The sequence below is a fragment of the Mastigoproctus giganteus genome, chromosome 12 (assembly GCF_048544385.1).
Source record: "Mastigoproctus giganteus isolate SK-2022 chromosome 12, ASM4854438v1, whole genome shotgun sequence".
In the NCBI taxonomy this organism is placed as follows: Eukaryota; Metazoa; Arthropoda; class Arachnida; order Uropygi; family Thelyphonidae; genus Mastigoproctus; species Mastigoproctus giganteus.
The window spans coordinates 20,646,707-20,669,161 of record NC_143586.1 but is presented as its reverse complement, the minus strand read 5'-3'; the positions used below and the strand labels follow the sequence as shown (position 1 = coordinate 20,669,161).

Here is a 22,455-nt window from a genome sequence, read left to right as displayed (position 1 = left end):
TATACAATGATTCTGTGCAGAATATTTTAGAGTAAGTCAAATGTATGACTACACCAAGTAATGCATAAATTCTCTCATAATTAAAAGAACTGCACCTATAACTATATAGTGAGAAAGTGGTAGATGATATAAGTCAACAAACAAAACATGTTGTACCTTATAAAAAAGGGTTAAATTGAAGAAGAATGGTCAGGATAGATATGCAGAAATTTGCTTTCAGCTAGCTGGTATTTGATTGTTGTAGCAAATTTCCATCTTGTAGAAGTGGGTAGTTTGAATAAATTCAAGGAAGAACTAGAGGAAATGGACAAGTAATATGGGAAGTTTAATATATATATATTTTCGATTATTCTTTATAAGCTTGCTTTCTTGCATCATTTCTGCTATTAATACTAATACCAATATTGTAAACAATGATATCTTGTGTCAAAGACCCCATAACAAAGAAGCCAACAGTGGGGTGGTATACGAGATTAAATGCCCGGATTGTGGGGTGTGTTATGTAGGTGAGATGTGGCGACGACTGAAAGACCGTCTGGCGGAGCATATGAATGCAATAAAGTCCGCAAATTATGGGAAGTCTGCTGTGGCAGAACATTTTTGGGAGAAGCAACATCAAATCTCCCTGGAGGATGTTGTCATCACGGATCATGCACAGGGGTTCTGGGACCGTAAATGGCTTGAGAGTTTACGTATTGGGGCAGCTAGCAATTCCATTAATAGAGACAAGGGTGTACGCTTACATCCCCTCTTGGAAACCGTGGTTCTTGTGTGAGATGAACGGTTTCAGCTAGCACGCTCCCGAGCTATTTCCAGTTCCGGTGCATAAATGGGAAATTCTGGCCTTACTCCCAAGGAACTATGTGATGAGTGCCATGGATCTGCTATTTAAGGATGTGCCACACAGCAGAAATATGCTGTTGAGAAAGCAGATCGCTATCTCCGAAAGCTACAGTTGTTACAGTATTTTATTAATTGTTTTTATCCCTTTTATCATCATATTTTATATATTTTAGTATTTTATTGTAAATTAAATCACATCAGTTTTAGGCTATTATATATTTTATTTTATTTCATTTAATTTCATTTTATACGCTCATATTTTATTGTAAATAAAGTGTTTTAGTTGCAGGATTGGAATTTGTTTATTTGAATACCGGCTCGTGTAAAGTCTAATTGTTCGATATGAATTGTCCCAGCCTTGTAGGCCTATTTAGAGATATTACAAATGTTTGCTTGACTTTCAGCAACTCCACAAAACATCACCATTTCACAGAGTGTGAAATGAATAAGAATTGAAATACTTTCAGAATTCATTTACATAATTTATATATAGCATTGAAATCAGAAGAAATAAATGCTTTCTGAGATATTCTATTATCCTTTGTAACTAACATTTTTGAATAGTGTAAATTTTTGACAAATAAGTCCAAAAAAATCATGTGATGTAGAATAAAGAATATATTGAAATAAAAAAAAAAATAATTTTTCTAATTTAAATATACTTGTAGCAGAAAATTTGTACATTAGCAATTCCTGCACATATTTAACTTTGTATGCTGCTCTCCAACAAGTATGTGAATGCACATCAGTTTCATATTTTCATCATTACTGCTCACCTCAGTAGCATGTTGGTCCTTTAGCACTCTACCCTCCTGGGCAGGCATTGCACCAATGAACACTGCAATGGGTATAGGCCTCCATTCTTTCCATAGAACAGTGAACAGTTGAGTTAATGATATAGGACATGTTGGTGTGGCCCTCATTGGATGTTCCCATTCATCACACCATAGGTTTCAAATTGGGACTCTGCACCAGTCATTCTAACTTTTGTATATTTGCATCTGTAAACCATTCTTGAACAGCACTAGTGGTATGGCTGTTGAAACAAATGTAGATCTGTGCCAAAGACCTGCCACATTGGAGAGCATGGAATTGTTCAAATTGTTAAGGTAGGTGTTGACATTCAAAAACAGCTCCCACACTATAACCCTACCTCATCCAAACTTTATTGTTGGTACAGTGTACACCAGCTGTAGACTTTCTCCAGACATCCTTTACATCCATATCCACCCATCGGATTGGTAGGACACAGCAAATTTCATTATTCTATAGAACTGATTTACACTGCTGTATGGACCAATTATGGTGTTCATTGCACCATACAAGATGAGACTTCTGATTGCAGTTGGTGATATTTGGCTTATGCACCACTGCCCTCCCATGAAAGTTAAGGTTATGGAGTGTTATATGTCATCAGCTCCTGTTGACACCTTAAATTCCTTGTCGATATTTTTCAGAAATGTTTGATAAGATTGCCATACTAGCTTTTGAAGTGCCTTCTGGTCACGTGGAGTAAGCTTTCATAGGATTTCTGTGCATTGGAGGACAGTGGTGATATCAGGTGTGCTTCTGTTTTGCAATACCATCACTGATGGTTGACTCTGGATGGTGTAGACTTGTCAATTGCATGAAGTGACAAGCTGGAAATATAATATCTGACAGTAATGCCCCTCTGGAAATCGGTTAGTTGGGTTCTGTGCCATGACAAGAAAAATGACTTGTGTGACTTCCCTATATACCAGTCTGAGTTGCTTGTTTATCTGAGAAGGTCCAGTAAACTAAATACAATGCCCAAATATGTTTTGAAGGGTGTGCTGTATATTTCAGTATTTATGTAATTAACATTCTGTATATACATGTACAGTATAATATTCTTTTTATTTTGAAAATTAGCATTGCAACCATAATATTTTATTTTCCTGTTATTCCAATACATAAAACATTTTTCCTGGTATTTATTGTATGGTATATCATATATATCATTATTACAACTTGTAGGAGAGAGAAAAAAATGAATAAATATACTACAAACTCTGAGATTTAATAACCTTAAGCCTAGATCATATATGACATCTTTATGGCACAAACAAGGATACAGAAAATCACTGTAAAAGCTAGAAATTTTACTGATGCTGAGGTGTACTTAGTTGGTGAGGTAAGTCATGTAGAATGACAAGCTTCCAGGTTTGAAATTTTTCTCTCTATATCCAACAATTTCTTGCTAACCTTCTTGGGGCATTTGGCATATGACATTATCCTGTCCCTGACTTTGTTTGCTGTTAGCTGGGTTATGGGAAAGTGATGTGCCACCAGTGGCAGTGCAATATGGTCTAAGTTGCTAATCAGTCTAAACCCTATGACCAAAACAACAGCCACCAGTGTAGTATTGAGTGCTTGTGCTTAGCAGCCTAATTCTGGGAGGAAGGGTGGTTTCGAGAGGTGGAATGGGTATTTGTTTTTACATTTAATTTTATTTTAAAGATAGCCAGTCTTTTGTATTTTGGAGGAGTTTCGGGGGGGGGGGAGGTTAACAGATGGCTCTGAAGAAAGAAAGCTGTTCTATACTCTCTACATTTGGTTGTCTAGTTTGTAGATAAGGTTTGACTGTTTTTTCCATATCAAAACAGTGTTCTTCCCTTATATAGTATATTTGGTTTTCTCATTGATATGCTTGTTAAATGTGTTGAAAAGCTCAACACTCCACTGATAGTACATTCCTAGTAGCCCAGCTAGTAGAATCAAATAAGGGCATCAACTGAATGACATCATATCATAATTCTCTATTGCTCCGATAGAGTTGGCAAGAATCACTGAGTACAAAGAGAAGGAATTCCTTGATTTTCTGTTTCCTTGCTTATGTGTCACTAAAAACTTGATAAATTTTAAAGATTTGATAAATATCAGACTGTTGTCAATAAAATTTTTCCAGTTGCATGCATATCAGTTCATATTGTTATTAATAAATAATTTATGTTACTCTATATAGGATGAGTAATTATCCAAGTTATTTTATTATTTTTTGCAGTTAAATTTTTTTTATCTTAGTGTAAAATTACTACCATTGAAATTCAACAACTAGAAGCTTTTGAGCTATAACTCTTTACATTAGTCTAAAAGTTAATTAGCCATTTATTAATAATCTCTTGGGTGAGTATTATTAAGTTATTTATTTAAACCATTTAACAACACAAGATATATTTTTATAGCCTAAACCTCTTATACTGCGAGATCTCTTTGTGGCTCCAACATTTGAAGAACTTGATGCTGTGGCATTGGATGCTAAAGGTGATCCCCAGCTTCTCAGTGAAAAGCAACTTCAGTGCATTAGGGAGAGCAGGTTAGTTTTTATTATTTGTATTTAATGTGTTTGTTTTCATTACTACATAGTTGATGCTGAATGCTTTTTTGTCATACAATTTGGTATACTGAATGTTTTTTCTTCAAAATTATAGTTAGTACCAAGTACTCTTTTCATAAAATTATATGTATTAGATGTCATGTTTATTATTTAGTGTTCTGAGAAATGCAGACAGTGCCGAAACAGGTCAGAGTAGTAGGATGACTGAGGTGAAACAAAAATCTGGAGCATTATGTTCTCCATTGTTAATTTCCCGATAAACACCAAAAATAAATCAAACTAGCAAAAAAATAACACAATCAAGATAATATAATTATAATTTTTTTTTTTTTTTTTTTTTTAATTTTAAAAAAATTCTTTGGAAATTTCTGAATTTTCCATAAATTTTAGAATGAAAATTTTCATTATTTTATAGAACTATCATGTGAACTGAGTAAATATTATTGTTATTGTGCAAACTGAATACATGTTACTGTGTAGACAAAATAAATGTCCCTGCACGCCACTTGCGGATGAACCTTTGTAGCTTATCAGTTAGTATTATTAACAAAATGGCAGAATAATGCAAGGAAGCAATGCTTATATAGCATCAGCTGTTAGAAATTATGTATAGTGAGATAGCTCTGCATTAGGAACACCTGCATAGTACCTTGGCATAGCACCTTTAGCACACAGCATGACTGGATATGTGATGGCATAAATTCCACAAGGTGCTGGAAAGTGTTCACAGGTATGGTAGCCATGCCCATCTCACTGCATTCCACATTTGCTAGGTATTTGATGGTACCAGATCAAGCACCAAATGGCCCATTTCATGGCATCCCACATATATATATTCATTTGGGCTGAGATTGCGTGAGTTTGGTGCCATGAAAAACAATGAAGAACTTGCCAGGTTTCTTATGAAATCAGTCGAATACCATTTCAGCCTTGTGACATGCAGTGTTATCTCATTTAAAGGTGCCTTACCTGTCTGAAATAATGGACCAGTAAGAGTTACCAACATTGAATTCCAAATGGGAAACCTTCAGGGAATTAATCTTGGAAGCTACTAGGCTTTTCATTCCAACTAAGAAATACTGTTCAAGGTTCAGGCCTAAATGGATGTCAGATGAATTAATGAGGCTTGTGGCAGAGAAGAAAAATGTATGGGATGCATATAAATTATTAGGTGACAGAGATGCCTATGGCAGATATAAGCTTGCTTGTAATCAAGTTACAAAGAAGATTAGGCAGGCGAAGGCAGATTATGAGAAATCTTTGACAAAGAATGCAAAGAAAAACAGCAAAGAGTTCTTTACTTATGTAAACTCTAGAAGGAAAGGGATGAATCAGATTGGACCACTTAACATAGATGGGTTGACTATTGATGATCATGCTCAGGTAGCTGATAAACTGAATATTTTGCATCTACATTTGCACGTGAGGAGTTATTCGGGAAGAGGAATGCCAGAGGTGAATTAAACTCTGGCAGTGAGCTAGATGATTTTGTAATAACTGAGAGGAAAGTGGAGGAGAAATTGTTGAAGTTAAACGTAAGGAAGGCATCTGTGGTGGACGGGATCTATCCAGTTATATTAAAGGAGGCAGCAAAGGAAGTAAGCAAACCTTTAGCCATAATTATGAGAGCTTCCTTGGACTCAGAGGAGATCCCCATGGACTGGAGGTGTGCAAATGTATCACCAATTCACAAAGGGGTCACTTTCTGTCCCCTGTTAATTTAACTTGTGTTCTTGGGGAAAATAATGGAGTTATTGGTTAAAGAAGCATTGCAGGATCATCTAGACAAGACTGCAGTAATAGTTAAGATGCAGCATGCATTTATTAAAGGGAGGTCTTGTCTGACCATTTTGATTGGATACTACAATGTTGTAACAAAGGAACTGGATGCCAAAAATAATTTTGATATCATATACTTGGATTTCAGGAAAGCTTTTGATACTGTGCACATGGAAGACTGCTGTACAAATTGGAGTGTTATGGCATTAAGGGCAAGTTACTGCAATTGATAAAGGGATGGTTGAGTGGGAGATGGCAGAGAGTGGTAATAAATGGACACTGCTCTACGTGGACTAATGTTATTAGCGGAGTCCCCCAGGGTTCGGTGCTGAACCAATTGTTATTTTTGTGTATTTATAAATGATATTGATGAAGGTATATCAGCCTTAATGTTCAAGTTTGCAGATGATGCAATGGTTGGCAGGGCTGTTAACAACAGTAAAGACAGTATGCTACTCCAACTAGATCTAGATAAGTTGGGAAAATCGGCGCTGAGAAGTGGCAACTGAAGTTTAATGTTGATAAATGCAAAGTACTACATATGGGTAGCAATAACCAAAGAGAAATGTACCAACTGTGTGGTACTACACTCAGAGAAGTGGAAAAGACCTGGGGGTAATTGTGCAGTCAAATATGATGTTCGCTGAGCAGTGCAGAGGGGTTGTAATGGAGTATTGTCAATGATATGTAGGAATTTTGCTAGCAGGGACAGGGAGGTGATTATCCCGTTGTACAAGGCAATGGTCAGGCCACACCTAGAGTTCTGTGTACCGGCCTGGAGGCCTCATTTTAGGAAGGATGTAGAGTTGCTAGAATGTGTACAAAGAAGGGCAACAAGATTGGTGAGGGGAACAAAGGGGTGCTGTTACCAAGAAAGGCTTAAGTTCTGCAAATTGCAGCACCTGGAGAGTAGGCACCTGAAAGGTGATCTGATTGAGGTGTATAAGGCCTTGAATGGCTTGAGCAAGCTGAATGCTGATGGGATTCTTCCTATTGCTCAGATTAAGAACCTGAGGGGTCATAGATTCAAATTGAGGAAAGACAGTTGTAGAATAGATGTGCAGAAATTTGCCTTTAGCCAGTGGGTGATTGATTGGTTTAACAGACTTCTATCTTTTGTTGTGAAAGTTGATAGGCTAAATAAATTTAAGGCTGAGCTGGACAGGCAATTGGAACGAATGGAGTAATGAAGTGGGAGATGTTTTTTTTTGGCTGATGCTGCATATGCTTGCTTTGTTGCATCATATGCCTCTACTAATGTTAATGTCTTCAATGATTTGCTGATTTACAGGTAAAAAGAGGGGCTGCCAATCTTCCATCCAAACATGCTTTAGAGCATTATATTACCCTTGCTGAACTGTACATCTCCTTCTTGCAGTGGGGTTTGAGAAGTTAATTTTAAGTGGTAACACCCTATCACCTCTGTTTGCATGGTACAGATAGAAACATGATTCATTGGACAAGGCAACCCATTTTTGGTCATCTACCGTCTAATGGCTCCACTCCAGTTCTTGCTGTAGTGCATTTGCTTGTGATATTCTGTCAGTAGAAGTACTCTGGTAGGTTGTTGGTTGTGATAGCTCAGCTGTGCTGATGTCAGACATGATCTACATTGAAATGGATCATGCTACTTCTGTATTGTATTGAGTGGCAGTTGTTTCATGCCATCTTTGGTTAACAACATGTGGCTGGGATATGTGGGATATATCTCTGCTTCTACTGTTGATCCGCTCTTGATACACACCAGACATGGCTATATGAACACACTAAACACAAGCAGTGTATTTGGCATGCTCATCCATGATAATTTAGTCCTAGTAATCACCCCATTGGAACTCAGTCATGTTATGTTTCCAGCCTTTTTTTGAATGGTGTGCATACATACGGCACACACATATATATTTTTTCCAGGTTGCCGTAGGCGTTACATAGGTTTTTATGTTTCTTGGGCTGTTATATCGTACCGGTTTGTTTCTCGGTATACTCTATAACCTGCTAAAATTTTGATCATAACTACAACATTAGACTCTACCACTGTAACTAACATCTTAAATAAGTAAATAATAAAATAATATACAGACGGATATAATGTTTAATCTTATAAGATGGCATTAATCGGATCTGTGATGGTTTACTTATTTATTTATTTATTAAATTAAATTTGGTATATTTATTATATTTAGTTTATTGATTATGCAATAAACTAAATATAATATTATAATAAACTAAATATAATATTATAATAAACTAAATATAATATTATAATATAATTTATTGATTATGTTGAGAAATTACCCTAAGAGAAAGCTATCTAAGTGTAACAATAAGAATAAAATATAAAAAAAAACGAGATATTACTGCATCTGATTTAAAATATGCATCTTCTACAAGACTGGGTGTTTTGTTCTAACAGTTGATAACTCTTCAACCAAAGGCAAATTTTTGTACATCCAGTCTGCAGTTATTTATTTATATTTTCTATTATTATTTTTAAACTTAAATCTGTATCCCCTTGTTTGCATCATCCTAGAATGAGAAAATTCTCCATCATTAAATTGCTCAACCTTTTATACCCTTAAACATTATAATAATTAATTCAGGAAGTGCTTCAAGCTAGAGAAAATTTATATAACTGTGATATAGATAATTCGTTATCATAGCTGTTTACAAAATTATGCCATGCCTTATAGATTTATGCCTTACGGAACTGATTTTTTTCCCTATATCTCTTTATATCAAACCAGTCTTTTTACTGTACTTTGTGCCTATACAAGCAGGTCAATATATTTCCATACTTAGCAAAGATATTGACCTATCGAAAGTGGAAAAGTGAAGGTCATCATGTGGAAAAGGGCTGGGTTCAACTGTGTGAAGGCAGGAGGAATTTTTATGGTTTTTTTTCACACCATAGGAGGATGAATTAGTTGTTCTTGGGAGAAGGTTTCATAGTCCCCCCCCCCTCCCTCTTGAAAATCTAGTTTTTCATCCAGCAAGCAAGCAAGCAAACTGAGCATAGAATGCATACAATTTACAGAAAATTCACTGACACATAAGTGTATTGTGTCTGTAAATTGTGTATATCCTAGTCTAATTGTATAAATTATAATTTTAATTTTGTGTGAAATCTGTGTGTTAAGGGTATGTTTATGTGAATTTTATGAGGGACCAGTCAATATAAATGGCAGTTTATTAAACCTGAATAAAGTCAGTTATTACATAGCAGCAAACAGTTTCCCTAGACCAACACCTTTTTGGGGGGGGAACAGGATCAAACAATGTGTACCAGCCACAATAACCCTTTGGTACAGTCCATCTGCTCACTTACAGTTTGTCATCATTGAGGATGATGCTTCTTTTGAGTGCTTGTGCAGTGCTGTTTTTAGCTGTACTGAGTTCATGGGAGAGGGATCTTGTTTCTTTAAAAGCTACTTCAGCTTTGGAAGCAAAAGGATTGCAATGTGGACTGTAGGCAGGGTGGGACAAAATTTCCTAGTTTTGTTCACGTAACAACTTAATCATCATCCAGACCTTGTCATGTCATGCAGAATAAAAATGTCATGTAGAATAAATAGGCTTGTTTTAACATGTCTGGCTGCTTCTTTGGCAGTTCAGGTCTCAACAACTTCTTTAGAAATGGAACACTATTCTCTGTTGTCTTCTGACTGTATGGGATGTAATTAATGCAAAAATTAGCTCAGGAAGTATAAGTACTTGTTTTATTTTGTTTAACTCTCATTAAAATTTCTTGGATCTGGGTGATGAAGGAGAGCATCATTCAACAGATTGTCAATTTATTCAGGTGCAAAACAATAATTGTAACAGTGCTTAGTCAACCATATTAATTTTTTGTAAAAAGGAAACTGAGGGCTGATCAATAAAGAATGATCATAAATTTTTTTTTTTCACAACCTACCATTATCAATCATCAATATTTTGATGGTCCTTTTCAAAGTAGTCCCCATTTGATGAAATACACTTACTCAAATTTCTGCCATTCTTCAAAAACATGGTGGAAGCCATTTTTGGACATGCATTTGAAAATCACCTCTGATGCCTTTACAACTTCTGATGACTGGAAACAGTTTCCTCACAGCTCCTTCTTTAACTTTGGAAATAAAAAAAAAATTGCAGAGTGCAAGGTCAGGGCTGTTCTTGCATTATTGTGATGCAGCATTCACCCACCTGCTTATGGTTGTTTGTGACAAATGTGATCCTGCAAAGTGTGCAGTACGGTTTTGTAGTGAGGTCCCGTAACAGTCGTATAACATGGAACAGCATGCTGGTAAACTGTTCCTTGAACATCAAAAAAAAGAGAGATGACCATAACCTTTCCTGCAGATGCTACAACATTTTTGCTCTTTTCGGTATTGGTGATGATGTAGACTTTCAAACAGAGCTTTGTTGTTTGCTATCAGGATCAAAATGATGAGGCTGTGTCTCATCCACCATTAACGCCTTGTGCAGAGCCTTACCATCTTCAGTAACCATCTGTTGCAGCTCCTGACAAACTTCTGTGCAAACTTACTGTTTCTCAGGTGTAAATAGTTTTGGAAACAAATGTGTCATATGCAAACAAGCATGCAAAAACATGTGTCATATGCAAATGGCCGTGGAGAATACTGTGTTTGCTTCCTACTGATATATCCACAACTAAGATGAAGATGATCTTCAAAGGCAAGCTCTGCTACAACAGGCTACCTAACTTATATATCATTGGTAACATTGATCACAGTGCCTAACGTACAGGTCAGAGCAATAGTTATCTACTATGATGCCAAGGTATCCCGGCAGACAGTTACCTAAGATTCATTCCTTGTGATAAATAACAGTCACATCACTAAAATAAAGAATTAATTGGAGCCCTAGTTAGTCTCTAGAAACAACTGAAGGCTGAATAGGAAAACCTTGCTAACTTATTATATTGATTTGTTGTTTGTTCCTATGGCCACGTATGGTGTGGGTTTGTGATTCCATAGGGCAACACATTCAGAGATCCAAACCAAACTAATTTCATTGTAAAGAACAATGCTGCTGCTGGTGTTTCTTCTGTGCCTGTAGGATCCTCAGCTTTGAGTCACAGCAGGAACTGTTTCCCTAGACCTTCACCTTGTTTTTCCTGGCTTATGTTAATGGACCAAACAATGTGTACCAGATATAATACTCAACATAACCATTAATCTGGAGGCTGATCCTAAACAAGAAAGGTGCAGAATATGGAACTGGTGAACTTATGACACACCTCATTGGGATATATTTTAAAGGCACAGCAACAAGATCCTTCATTGCTGAGGTAACTTTTTAAATGAAAAAAAAAGTGATAGGAAATGGTTCACCTCTGATTTATACTCCTTATTTCTATTAACAGGACATGGCTCATTAAACTCTAAGCTGTTTCAACAAGCACATCTGTCAGTACATGCATTTGAAAATGAATGCATGTACTGACATGCATTCATTTTCAAATTTACCAGTTAAGACATATGTGCTTGTGGAAGTGAAGCAAATTGGCACCATCTCTTATTCACTGTCCCTTACATGGAGATCTTGACAATGCTATGAAATCTCAGTCTACTCCTGGTGAACAAATTCAAAATGTTTACAATAGGTCTGCCCTTTGGCTGTTCCAAAGCTTTGCTGAATAGGTCTTGCACAGAAGGTAAACATTGGTACAGCTTCCCTAATCAGGTAACAGATAAGAAAAATATCTTGCACTCAATATTTTATTGAGTGTAAGATATTTTTAAGATATATCTTAAAATTAAGTGTAAGATATTATTACACATATAATAATTTCATGCAGTTAGCTGTCAAATGCTGTCTTTTCTGTGTGGGCCACTGTATTGCTACCATCTAATGATGAATTTGAACAATTATTATATGGGATGTTTGGGATACCTGACTGCTTCTAGATTGATCTGGAATGAAATTGTGGTTATCATTAAAGACATTATACATCGACAAACATAAAGAAATTGTAGGCAAATCATCCAAAAGAACATGACCTTCCCAGAACTTGATATTTGATTACTTGGATATTATGCTGGTCCTGATATTATGCTGGTCCTCCTTTTTTAAATCAGCTTCCTCCCAGACAGTTGTTAAAGACATTTGACTCATATATTAAATGAATGCTATATACCATATTACATCCACACTGACAATAATTAGAACAACAAAACTTTAACCTGGAAATAAACTGACTCTCGGATCATTGATGAATCTCCAGTTTCATGACATCTGGAAGACATATAATCAGTCCATAATAATGGACTGGTCTCATGTATTTTATGCCTGATGATAACTAGGACTTCTTTTGATATCTGGATGTGATAACTATATCAACTAGATTCCTCTGGGTGACTCCGAAGATGTCTCTCCTTGCCAGTTATCTTCTTAGTTTGCAGGGCATACTTCTTTGTACATTTCTAATTGAATCTGCACCTAATTGCTTCTACTGACCTATAATAGAAGTTACTGGAGCTGCCTCTCTTGGATATGAACCTGTTGTCCTGAATTGGACATTTATTGAACTTACATATGAACTTTTATGTGTGTTTTCATCTTGAATGCTTAGGTGCCATCTGACATGGATCTTTCCAGGATGGGGTTCGAGCCTGCCACCACCAAATACGGAGGGTGCGGAAAGGTCAGGGAATGACCACCGCATATCCCTGGAGCAATAATGGCCTTAGTTGCTAATGCTCCTAAAAAACCAAATAACAATAACTTTCCAGGATAAGCTGTGTGACTAGAGTCTCCTGGACTGGACATCTATCTTGGTTGTGGACTCTAGTGTGTAGATTGTTGTTGGTTACATACAACCTAAAGCCTACTACCTCTATGGAACTTGGCATCCTTGAATTGGACTTGACTATTGAATATGAACTCTTCTTTCGCTTGGACTTGACTGGATCTAATTTCTTCGTACTATCTTTCAAGGATATCTAACTTTATGACTATACACAACTTTAATATAACATCCTTTTTTTCTCCTATTATATACAGGGTGTCTCAAAAATATTGGTACAACTGTTTAGGGGAGGTAGGTAACATCTAAAGGAATGTGAATCGCATAGGAACCCATAACCGGAAACGTCACCGTAAGTCAGTAGACTGTGCTGTTCATCAGTTCACGAGAGAGAAAATTTCTGGTTTACTCATTCAAACAGTAGTCGCCACATGAAGAGCATGCATCGATATACGAACTGTGAGCTAGCAGACATGCACCTAGTGTATGGATTAGCAGAGGGCAATGGACAAGCCGCTCAATGAATTTATGATATTATGATATTCCCAGATAGACATGTACCGGACCACCGTTTTTTTGTGCGTGTGCATCAAAATTTGTGCGATTATGGGTCATTTAGAGGTAACAGGAGTAGTGCGGGCAGACCACATTCGACGCGAACTCCCACCATGTAAGAAAGTGTGTTGAATGCCGTCCAGAATAATCCTACTACCAGCACACGTGCCGTTGCCTCTGCCTTAGGAGTATCTCGTAGTGTACAGCGTGTCTGACATGACGATTCCATACACCACTTTCATCTCCAAAGGGCTCAGTTACTGCTCCCCCAAAATCATCCTGCACGTGTGGCTTTTGCGCAGTGGTTTCTCCAAGAATATGTTCAAGACTCGATTTTTCCAGCCTATATTTTGTTCACGGATGAAGATTATTTCACTCGGGAAGGCTTATTCAATCAGCACAATGCTCATGTGTGGGCTCATGATAACCCACACGGTGTGCGTCCACATGAGGCACAACATCGCTTCGCAATAAATGTGTGGGCAGGTATGGTCGGTGACTGCTTAGTCGGTCCATACCTGTTACCATCCTGCATGAACTCTGCTAAATATCGGATCTTTCTTGAACAAGTGCTACCAGGGTTACTTGACGATGTTCTAGCAAATGCGAGATGCAACATTTTGTTTCATCATGACGGGGTGCCTGCCCATTATGGAAGGTGTGTTCGTGACCATTCGAACAGGCGTTTTGGGTGTCGATGGATTGGCCGTGGTAGACCCGTTGCCTGGCCCCCACACTCACCTGATTTATCGAGTCTTGATTTTTCTGTGGGGGCCGTTAAATCTATCTTGTATGAATCGCCTGTGGAGACGGAAATGGATCTCATGGTAAGACTCGTCTGCACTGCTGCTGCTATTGTCAAAGAAACTCCAGGTATGTTCGACCGTGTCCGCCAATCCATGCTGCGTCGGTGTGACACATGCATCGCTTCTCGTGGTGCATCCTTCGAGCATCTGTTGTAACATCATGAAATGCATCCATCTCGTACTCCATTGTTAATATTATGTCAAATAAATGTTTGCCACTAATTACTGTCTTGTGTCATTTCTGCTCCTTGTGCCTCTGCTACTACTTTCCCGTGTGTTTCCGGTTATGGGTTCCTATCTATGCGATTCACATTCCTTTGGATGTTACCTACCTCCCCTGAATGTTTGTACCAATATTTTTGAGACACCCTGTGTATATATATATATATATATATTTTTTTTTTTTTCTTTCTCCTTGTTATGTATATTTTTTTATATTATAAGTGTGTATATATATATTTACGTATATAAATTACAGTAGACTCTCGATTTTCCAGAATAGATGGTAAAAAAAAAAAAAAAATCCTGGTTAGTCCAGAAATATTGAAAAATGTTCAGCAATCTACATAAAAAATATGGTGATAGATAAAAAACAAAAAAACTTACCACGCACTACTCACATGTCCAATATGATACTTCCCTTTATTTTTTGCAATGTCGATTTTAAATCTAATAGCTTTCCTTTATTTTAATTCCTTTATTTCCTTTATTTAAATTCCTTTCCTGTTGATTTTAAATCTAATAGCTTCCCTTTATTTTTTGCAATGTTGATTTTACTAATAGCTTCCCTTTATTTTTTACAATGTCACATATGGATCCGTTAAAATTTAACGGATGCACCTTTTTCAAACTTTTGAATAATTTCAAGTTTTTGTTCGATTGAAAGCACAACTCTTTTGCATTTATCCATCATTTCGCAATTTCTAAAAAAAATACAGTAGGCCCTCAATTTAACGGACTAATTGGGGGAAGGGGTGTCCCCTTTTGCCGAAAGTCCGTTAAATCGAATGTATTTTGAAAACATATATTAATAACGAACTTATAATGTACAGGATGTATTAAAATGTTATTATAATGTATAAGTATGAATAAAATATTATTATAATGTATAAGTATGAATAAAATATTATTATAATGTATAAGTATGAATAAAATATTATTATAATGTACATTAAGTAATTTATACACGTGACTAATCTATTAAAAATATAAAAATAAATTTACAACAGGAACCAAACTTTATTTTAATTAAACATGTCAAAAACTATACAATGTAACTAATGCAGTGTTTTGACCACTTTTTTTATTGTTTTTTCTTAAAGCTTACACAAAGTTGTTTTCAACGTGAACATTAGTTTTTTCATTTAAATCCATTTTAGAGGAGGAAAAATACTTTAAAATTCTTAAACTTCATTGAATAAAAAACATAAAAAAAGTTAAAAAAAGATACATAATATTCAATATTAATAATAACTTAATTGAAAGAATCAGAATTTTCAGAGTCAGAAACAACTGTCATATGGAGCTTCAGTTGCCTTCAGTTGCCTTCGAAATTCTCTAAAATGTTCATAATAAGGAAGCACATCAGGGTCTGATGATGATTCATTATAATGTATGATATCATCCATATGTCTTATAACAGACAATTTAGGATGAGGTGCAACTGATTCTTTGTCATCATCATCCTCTTGTTCTCCATGAAGAACATTTTCCGCAATCTCTACCTCAGAAAAAATCTGATAGCCCAGATCACCTTCGAGCCACTGTTCCACATCATTCGCAGTTGCATTTTTTGTTGCTGGCCCTCAGAAGAGTGTCCCAAAAATTAGATGCCTCAACTCCCTCAAAGTCCATTTCAGGTTCTACATCGTACAACTTTTTCCAAGCATTGGCCAAGGTAGTAATCTTTATATCTTTACACGCAGCTGCTAAGTTGAAGACAGCAGACCTGATGTTGTATGCATGTAAATTTTGCAGTGTCCTGGAGCCTCTTGTATCTTCTGTTTCTTCCAAAACAATCCATCACCTCTCTCAAAAACTTCTTCTTATACAATCACTTACATGCAATGATTACACCCTGATCCATTGGCTGTATCAGTGAAGTAGTGTTAGGAGGCAGAAAAACATATTTAATTCTCCCATCCCTGCTAACTAACCTCTCAGCATTAGTGTGAGCAGGTGCATTATCATCTAGCAGTAAAACAGTCTTTATTTCATGAGAAGGAATTTTCAGCACATCTGTCTGATAGCGACGCACATCAGGAATAAAATGGATAAAGAACCAGTCACAGAAAATATCCATTGTAAACTATGCATTTTTTGAGTGGGAATATATCACCAGTAACTGGTTCATTAAATTCTTTAAAGCACAGGTTTTTTTTTGCCTTACCAACTACCATAGGCTTAAGCTGATGCAAGCCATCAGCATTTGCACAAAATAAAACTGAAATTCGCCCCTTTTTAGCTTATGACTAGGGGTGCTTGTTTCATGCTTGTAAGCCTGGGTATTTTCAGGAACAGCACTATAAAAAAAAAGCCCAGTCTCGTCAGCATTATAAAGCTATGATAAAATGAGGCCCTCATTTTTAATGAGGTGATTTAGATTTTTTTTTTTTATGAAAACCCCAAACAAGAGACAACTGTATTTTTCCTTTTCATACTCCTTCTCCTTTTAATATTTACAGTTGTATATATATATATTTTTATATTATGAAAAATAAAAAATGAAAATGAAAAAGAGGAGGTAGTTTTATGGACAAGGGCCACTGATAGACAAAGTACTCCACAACCATAATGAATATAAATGATATGAGCAATAGGGTGAAGAAATATAGAAAAAAGAGTAAAAGAAATGAAAGACATTAACAGTATAAAAACAAATAAAATACACAAATAAAAATAAACTTAGATGAATATATTGCCATATAACACACAGCCTTGGTGTCATTTCAGGAGTTAACCACCAGGATTGCAATAAAAGATGACAATATGGAGGCTCTGTTTCTAATGCAAAGCATATGCTGTGAAGTAAAGAATTAAAAAATGGTGAATTTAGAAAGAATTTAATAAAATTAATGAATTCGAAATTAAGGCCAAAAGGAGATAAATATGGGGGGGGTTTACACAAAATGCACATGTGGTTCGTAGTTGACTCAACAGAGGAACAAAAGGAAAATATACAAACAAAATAGTAAAAGAACTCACTTAACTGACTAAATGACAACCAAAATTAAACTAGAACCAAAAAGGAGATGTAATGGGGAAATATTTACCCCAGGGGCTCACATCTGGTGAGTATGGGCTTGGCACACCCAGGGTTCTGAGCTGGATATCATCATTCTTCTCTTTATTGGTGATTCCCTTCTACTTCTCTCTCTCTCTCTCTCTCTCTCTCTCTCTCTCTCTCTCTCTCTCTCTCTCTCTCTCTCTCTCTCTCTCTTAGGGTAACTTGGGAATTTTTTTTTTGGCTGGTACAGCATAAGCCTCAGGCTTCCTTGCACCATATAGCTATTAATAATAATAATAATAATAATATTTAGAATAAAAAATACTAAGACAAGAGAGACCCCAAGCAGTAAAAAAAAAAAAAAAAAAAGAAAGAAAAAAGAGAATGAATGAAATGAAAGTAAGAGGTTAAATTAATTCTGCTTTTTTTTTTTTTTTTTTTTTAATCTCTCTCTCTCTCTCTCTCTCTCTCTCTCTCTCTCTCTCTCTCTCTCTCTCTCTCTTCTGGGTTGTATTTATCATGAATTCTCTCATGAGACCTGTTACTTTCATTTCATTCATTCATTTTTTTTACCACTCGAGATCTCTGCTGTCTTAGTCTTTTATGTTCTAGATATTTCCATTGCATCTCTTTTTTGGTTTTGGTTTTGTTTCTTTTGTGCCTGCATTATGTGTTCTCCCCATATTTATCTCCTTTCAGCCTTAATCTGATAAATTTTAAATTCATTAATTTTATTAAATTATTTCTAAATTCACCACTTTTTATTTTTTTATTTCATGGGATGTGCCTTACATTAGAAACAAAGACTATATTGTTGTTTTTTCACACAATTTTGGTGGTTGACTCTTGATAACAACTTCAGGGTTGTGCATTATACTGCAATATAGTTATCTATTTTTATTTTTATTTGCATATTTATTTATATTTTATATATTTTTTATACTGTGATTTATTTTCTTTCTTTAGTCTTTATTTTTTTCTATATTTCTGTATTTCTGCAGACATACACATACACAAGGGAATTTGAAAAGTTTGCATAAGATGCAAATTTTAAAACTACCACTACCTTTCAAGGAAAGGGTAGTGGTAGTTTTAAACAGAATATTTTAAACTGTACCACTACCCTTTCAAGGAAAGGGTAGTGGTACAGTTTAAAATATTCTGTACTTAATGTACAGAATATTGAAACTGCATGAAACTTGGTAACCCACCAAGTTTCATGCAGTTTCAATAATGTCTTTTTTAATTACATTTCAGTAATGTTTCAAAAAAATATATTTTTAATTACATCTCAATAACATTTCAATAATGTATTTTTTAATTTCAATAACATCCTGAAGTCAACAAAGTTGTGTGAATGAGGAAAGATAGCAATTCATGGGGATATGGTTACAATATTGGGGAAGGATGCCCTTTCCTATTCTGTGGTTAAGAAATGGGAAGCAGAATTTAAATGAGGGAGGAAGGGAAAGTCTGGAAAATGATCCACGCTGCGGAAGACCTGCAATGTTCTTCACTCTAGAAGTTGTTCACAGTTTACATGATCTGGTGATGAGTGGTCGACAAATTTAGTACATTGAGAGCATTTTGGGCAACTGAACATGTGATGTGGACCACATAATAACAGAAGTCCTCACTATGAAAAAGCTGTCGGCACAACGGTCCCAAATTTGTTGACAATAGATCAAAAACATATGAGGTGTGAAGTCAAGTGAACTTTTGCATAGTTTGTGAACATGGATGAGATGTGTATTCATAACTTTCAGCCAGAGACAAAGTAGCAGTCCAAACAGTGGAAACACAGTTCTTCTCCCCTTCCAAAGAAAGCCAAGTCAATTACTTTTTCTGGCAAGGTGATAGCATCGAATTTTTTTGGATGCTGATGGAGTGTTGCTAGTGGATTACCTTCATCAAGGCCAGACAGTCACATGGGCATATTATGCAGATCTTGTGAGACACTTTCATGAAAACATCAAAGACAAGTGCCAAGAAAAACTTGTCAACAGAGACTCGTTCCACCTGGAAAATGCACCTGCTCACAGTCTCACTGCCATGGCAGCACTGCATGAGTGTGGCCTTGAAATCTTGGACCCTCCCCCATATTCTCTAGATCTAGCACCATTGGACTTGCACCTATTTCCTAATTTGAAAATATATCTGGCTGGCATCCATTTTTTTCACTGACAATGATATCATTGCTGCGGTGGATGTATTTCTGGAGGCCTAGCCCAGGAGAAATTGTTTCATCGGCGGCAAAATGCATTGACTCCAAAGGGGACTTTGTACAGTAACATGTTACCAGACTTCTCAAATAAACCATTCATACTCTGGCCTCATATATATATAGTATGCATGAATCGGAAATATAAAGAAAAGGAAAAAAACAGGAATTGCACCTGAATGTGCAAAAACAGGATACAAAAGTATATTGATGAAATTAGAAAGAATTAATAGAAAATTAATTAAATTGCAGCATCACCATTATATAAGAGCTACCACTTCTATATAGCTGCGTAAGGCTTGGCAGATCGGCAGCTTAAATCCCTAGCCCGGATAAATGGTGAGGGTTGACGTCAGGAAGGGCATCTGATCGTAAAAACTATGCCAAAACAAAAGGTGATTGATGAAAAGTAGGTGTGTCAGGGCTACTGAACAAAGGACGGGTCCGGTTAAAGAAGTTAGTTCAGCTAGAGATGAAGAAGGAGTTAAAAAGTGTTAGAATAGGAACATTGAACATTGGGACAATGAATGGAAAGAGCAGAAAGATTGTGGATTTGATGCAGAAAAGAAGAATGAAGATCCTATGCCTACAAGAGACTAGGTGGAGGGGAAATAAAGCAAAAGAGCTCAGTGAAGGGTATAGGTTGTTCTTTAGAGGAGCAGATGAGGGAGGAAGAAATGGAGTAGGTATTGTAATTGATAAGGAGTTAAAAGATGGAGTGTGTGAGGTTAACAGAAGGAGTGATAGGATTATGAACATCAAGCTGGACGTGGGTGGACACTTGACCACAATAGTATGTGCATATGCCCCACAAGTAGGATGTGGGAAAGAAGAAAAGGACAGTTTTTGGATGGAAATGGATCAAGTGGTCATGGTAATACCTGAGAAAGAGAGGATGATTGTTGGGGGTGATCTAAATGGTCATTTAGGAAGAGGCAAGTGAGAGGAAGGAAGAGTGTATGGAAGGTGGAGTATTGGGGAAAGAAATAGAGAAAGGGAGAACATGCAGTAGAACATGCAGTGGCATTCGACCTGGTGATAGTTAACACCTACTTCGAAAAGAAAGAAAGCCAGCTGATAACATACAGGAGTGAGGAAAGGACAAGCCAGATTGACTATATCACATGTTGTAGAGGGCATCTAAAGGAAATGAGGAACAGCAAGGCGATAAACGGAGAAAGTGTGTCTGCACAACATAGATTGCTTGTGGCTGATTGGGAGGTTGCAGTGGACAAAAGTAGGAAATATTCAGGACAGAGGGAGAAAAGGATAAAGTGGTTGAGATTGAAAGAGGAAGGTTTGAGGAAGGAGTTCAGGGAAAAGGTGCTAAAAGGAATAAAGTTACCGGAAGACGTGCAAGAGTGGTGGAAAACAAATAGTTGTTTTTTAAGGAAAGTTGGTGAAGAGTTGGGGAAACATCAGGAAAGGGGACACCAGAGGGAAAGGAGGCTTGGTGGTGGAATGAGGAAGTGCAATCGGTGATAAAACAAAAGGAGATGAAGAAAAGATGGGATGTAACAGGTAGCCGAGAAGATAAAGAAGCATATACAATAGCAAATAAGGAGACAAAAAGGGCTGTGGCAATAGCAAAGGTGAGGGCAGTGGACAAGGCCTATGGAGAACTGGAAAGGAAAGAGGGAGATAGGCAACTGATGAGAATAGCCAAAGCAAGAGATAAGGCATCAAAGTATTCTCATCAATAAAACAGATAAAAGATGAGAGGGGAGTGGTTATACAGGACCCAGAGAAGGTTAAGGAAAGGTGGAAAGACTATTTTGAGAAGCTATTAAATGAGGAAAACCCAAGAGCACTATGCGAGGATGGAGAGATGAATGTGAGAGTAAGAGTATTGGAAGGCATAAGCAGGAAAGAAGTGGAAGGCGCACTCAGAAAAATGAAGAGAGGGAAAGCAGTAGTGCTGATCAAATACCAGTAGAGGTATGGAGTAGTCTGGAAGAAGAAGGGATCGATATCCTATGGGACTTGATGGAAAAACTGTGGCAGCAGGCGAGGATACCCGATGAGTGGAGGGAAAGTATACTTGTGCCAATCTTTAAAGGAAAGGGTGATGTGCAGGAATGTGGGAACTACAGGGGAATAAAGTTAATGTCTCATTCGATGAAGATTTGGGAAAGAATTGTGGAAGGAAGGTTAAGGCAGGAGACAGAAATAGGAGAGGAACAGTTTGGTTTCATGCCGGGAAGAGGAGCAACAGATGCGGTCTTTGCTTTAAGGCAGGTGATGGAAAGATACAGGGAGATGCAAGTAGAGTTGCACATCGTGTTTATAGACCTGGAAAAAGCATATGATAGAGTGCCCAGACAAGAGGTATGGAGATGTATGAGGGAGAAGGTACATCGGAAAAGTATGTAAGGCTTGTGAAGGATATGTACGAGGGGGCGGTGACTCAGGTTAAGAGCAGTGTAGGTATGACTGAGGGGTTCTCTGTAGAAGTTAGACTGCACCAGGGATCAGCTCTCAGACCATATCTGTTTGATCTGGTAATGGATGTGTTGGTGAGAGAAGTGAAGAGTAGAGCACCATGGAGTATACTGTTCGCGGATGATATTGTACTGTGCGAATCATCCCAAGGAAAGGCAGAGAAGAAATTAGAGGAATGGAGGAAAGCATTGGAAGATAGAGGCATGAGGATAAGTAGAACAAAGACAGAATATATGGTATTGAATGGAGGTGAGAGTTCTATAAAACTGCAGGGGGAAAAGCTACCATGTTTCGAAATTTAAGTATCTGGGATCGAACGTTGAGAGGGATGGAGGATTGAGTGCAGAAATACAGCACAGAGTGCAATGTGGATGGCTGAACTGGAGAAAGATGAGTGGGGTGCTGTGTGATAAGAAAGTTAATTGTAGAATGTTTTTTTTTTTTTTTTTTGTTTTTGTTTTTGTTTTTGTAGTTGTT

General features: G+C 36.8%; 1 protein-coding gene across 1 annotated transcript in view; it reads left to right on the top strand.

Annotated features, from left to right (window-relative positions):
* LOC150076763 (uncharacterized) overlaps nt 1–22,455 on the top strand; it is a 408,267-nt gene that overhangs the window by 72,425 nt on the left and 313,387 nt on the right. Inside the window, exon 5 of the mRNA XM_090386915.1 lies at nt 4,050–4,180. Coding sequence (XP_090243041.1) covers nt 4,050–4,180 — 131 coding nt within the window. The remainder of the gene's footprint in view (nt 1–4,049; nt 4,181–22,455) is intronic.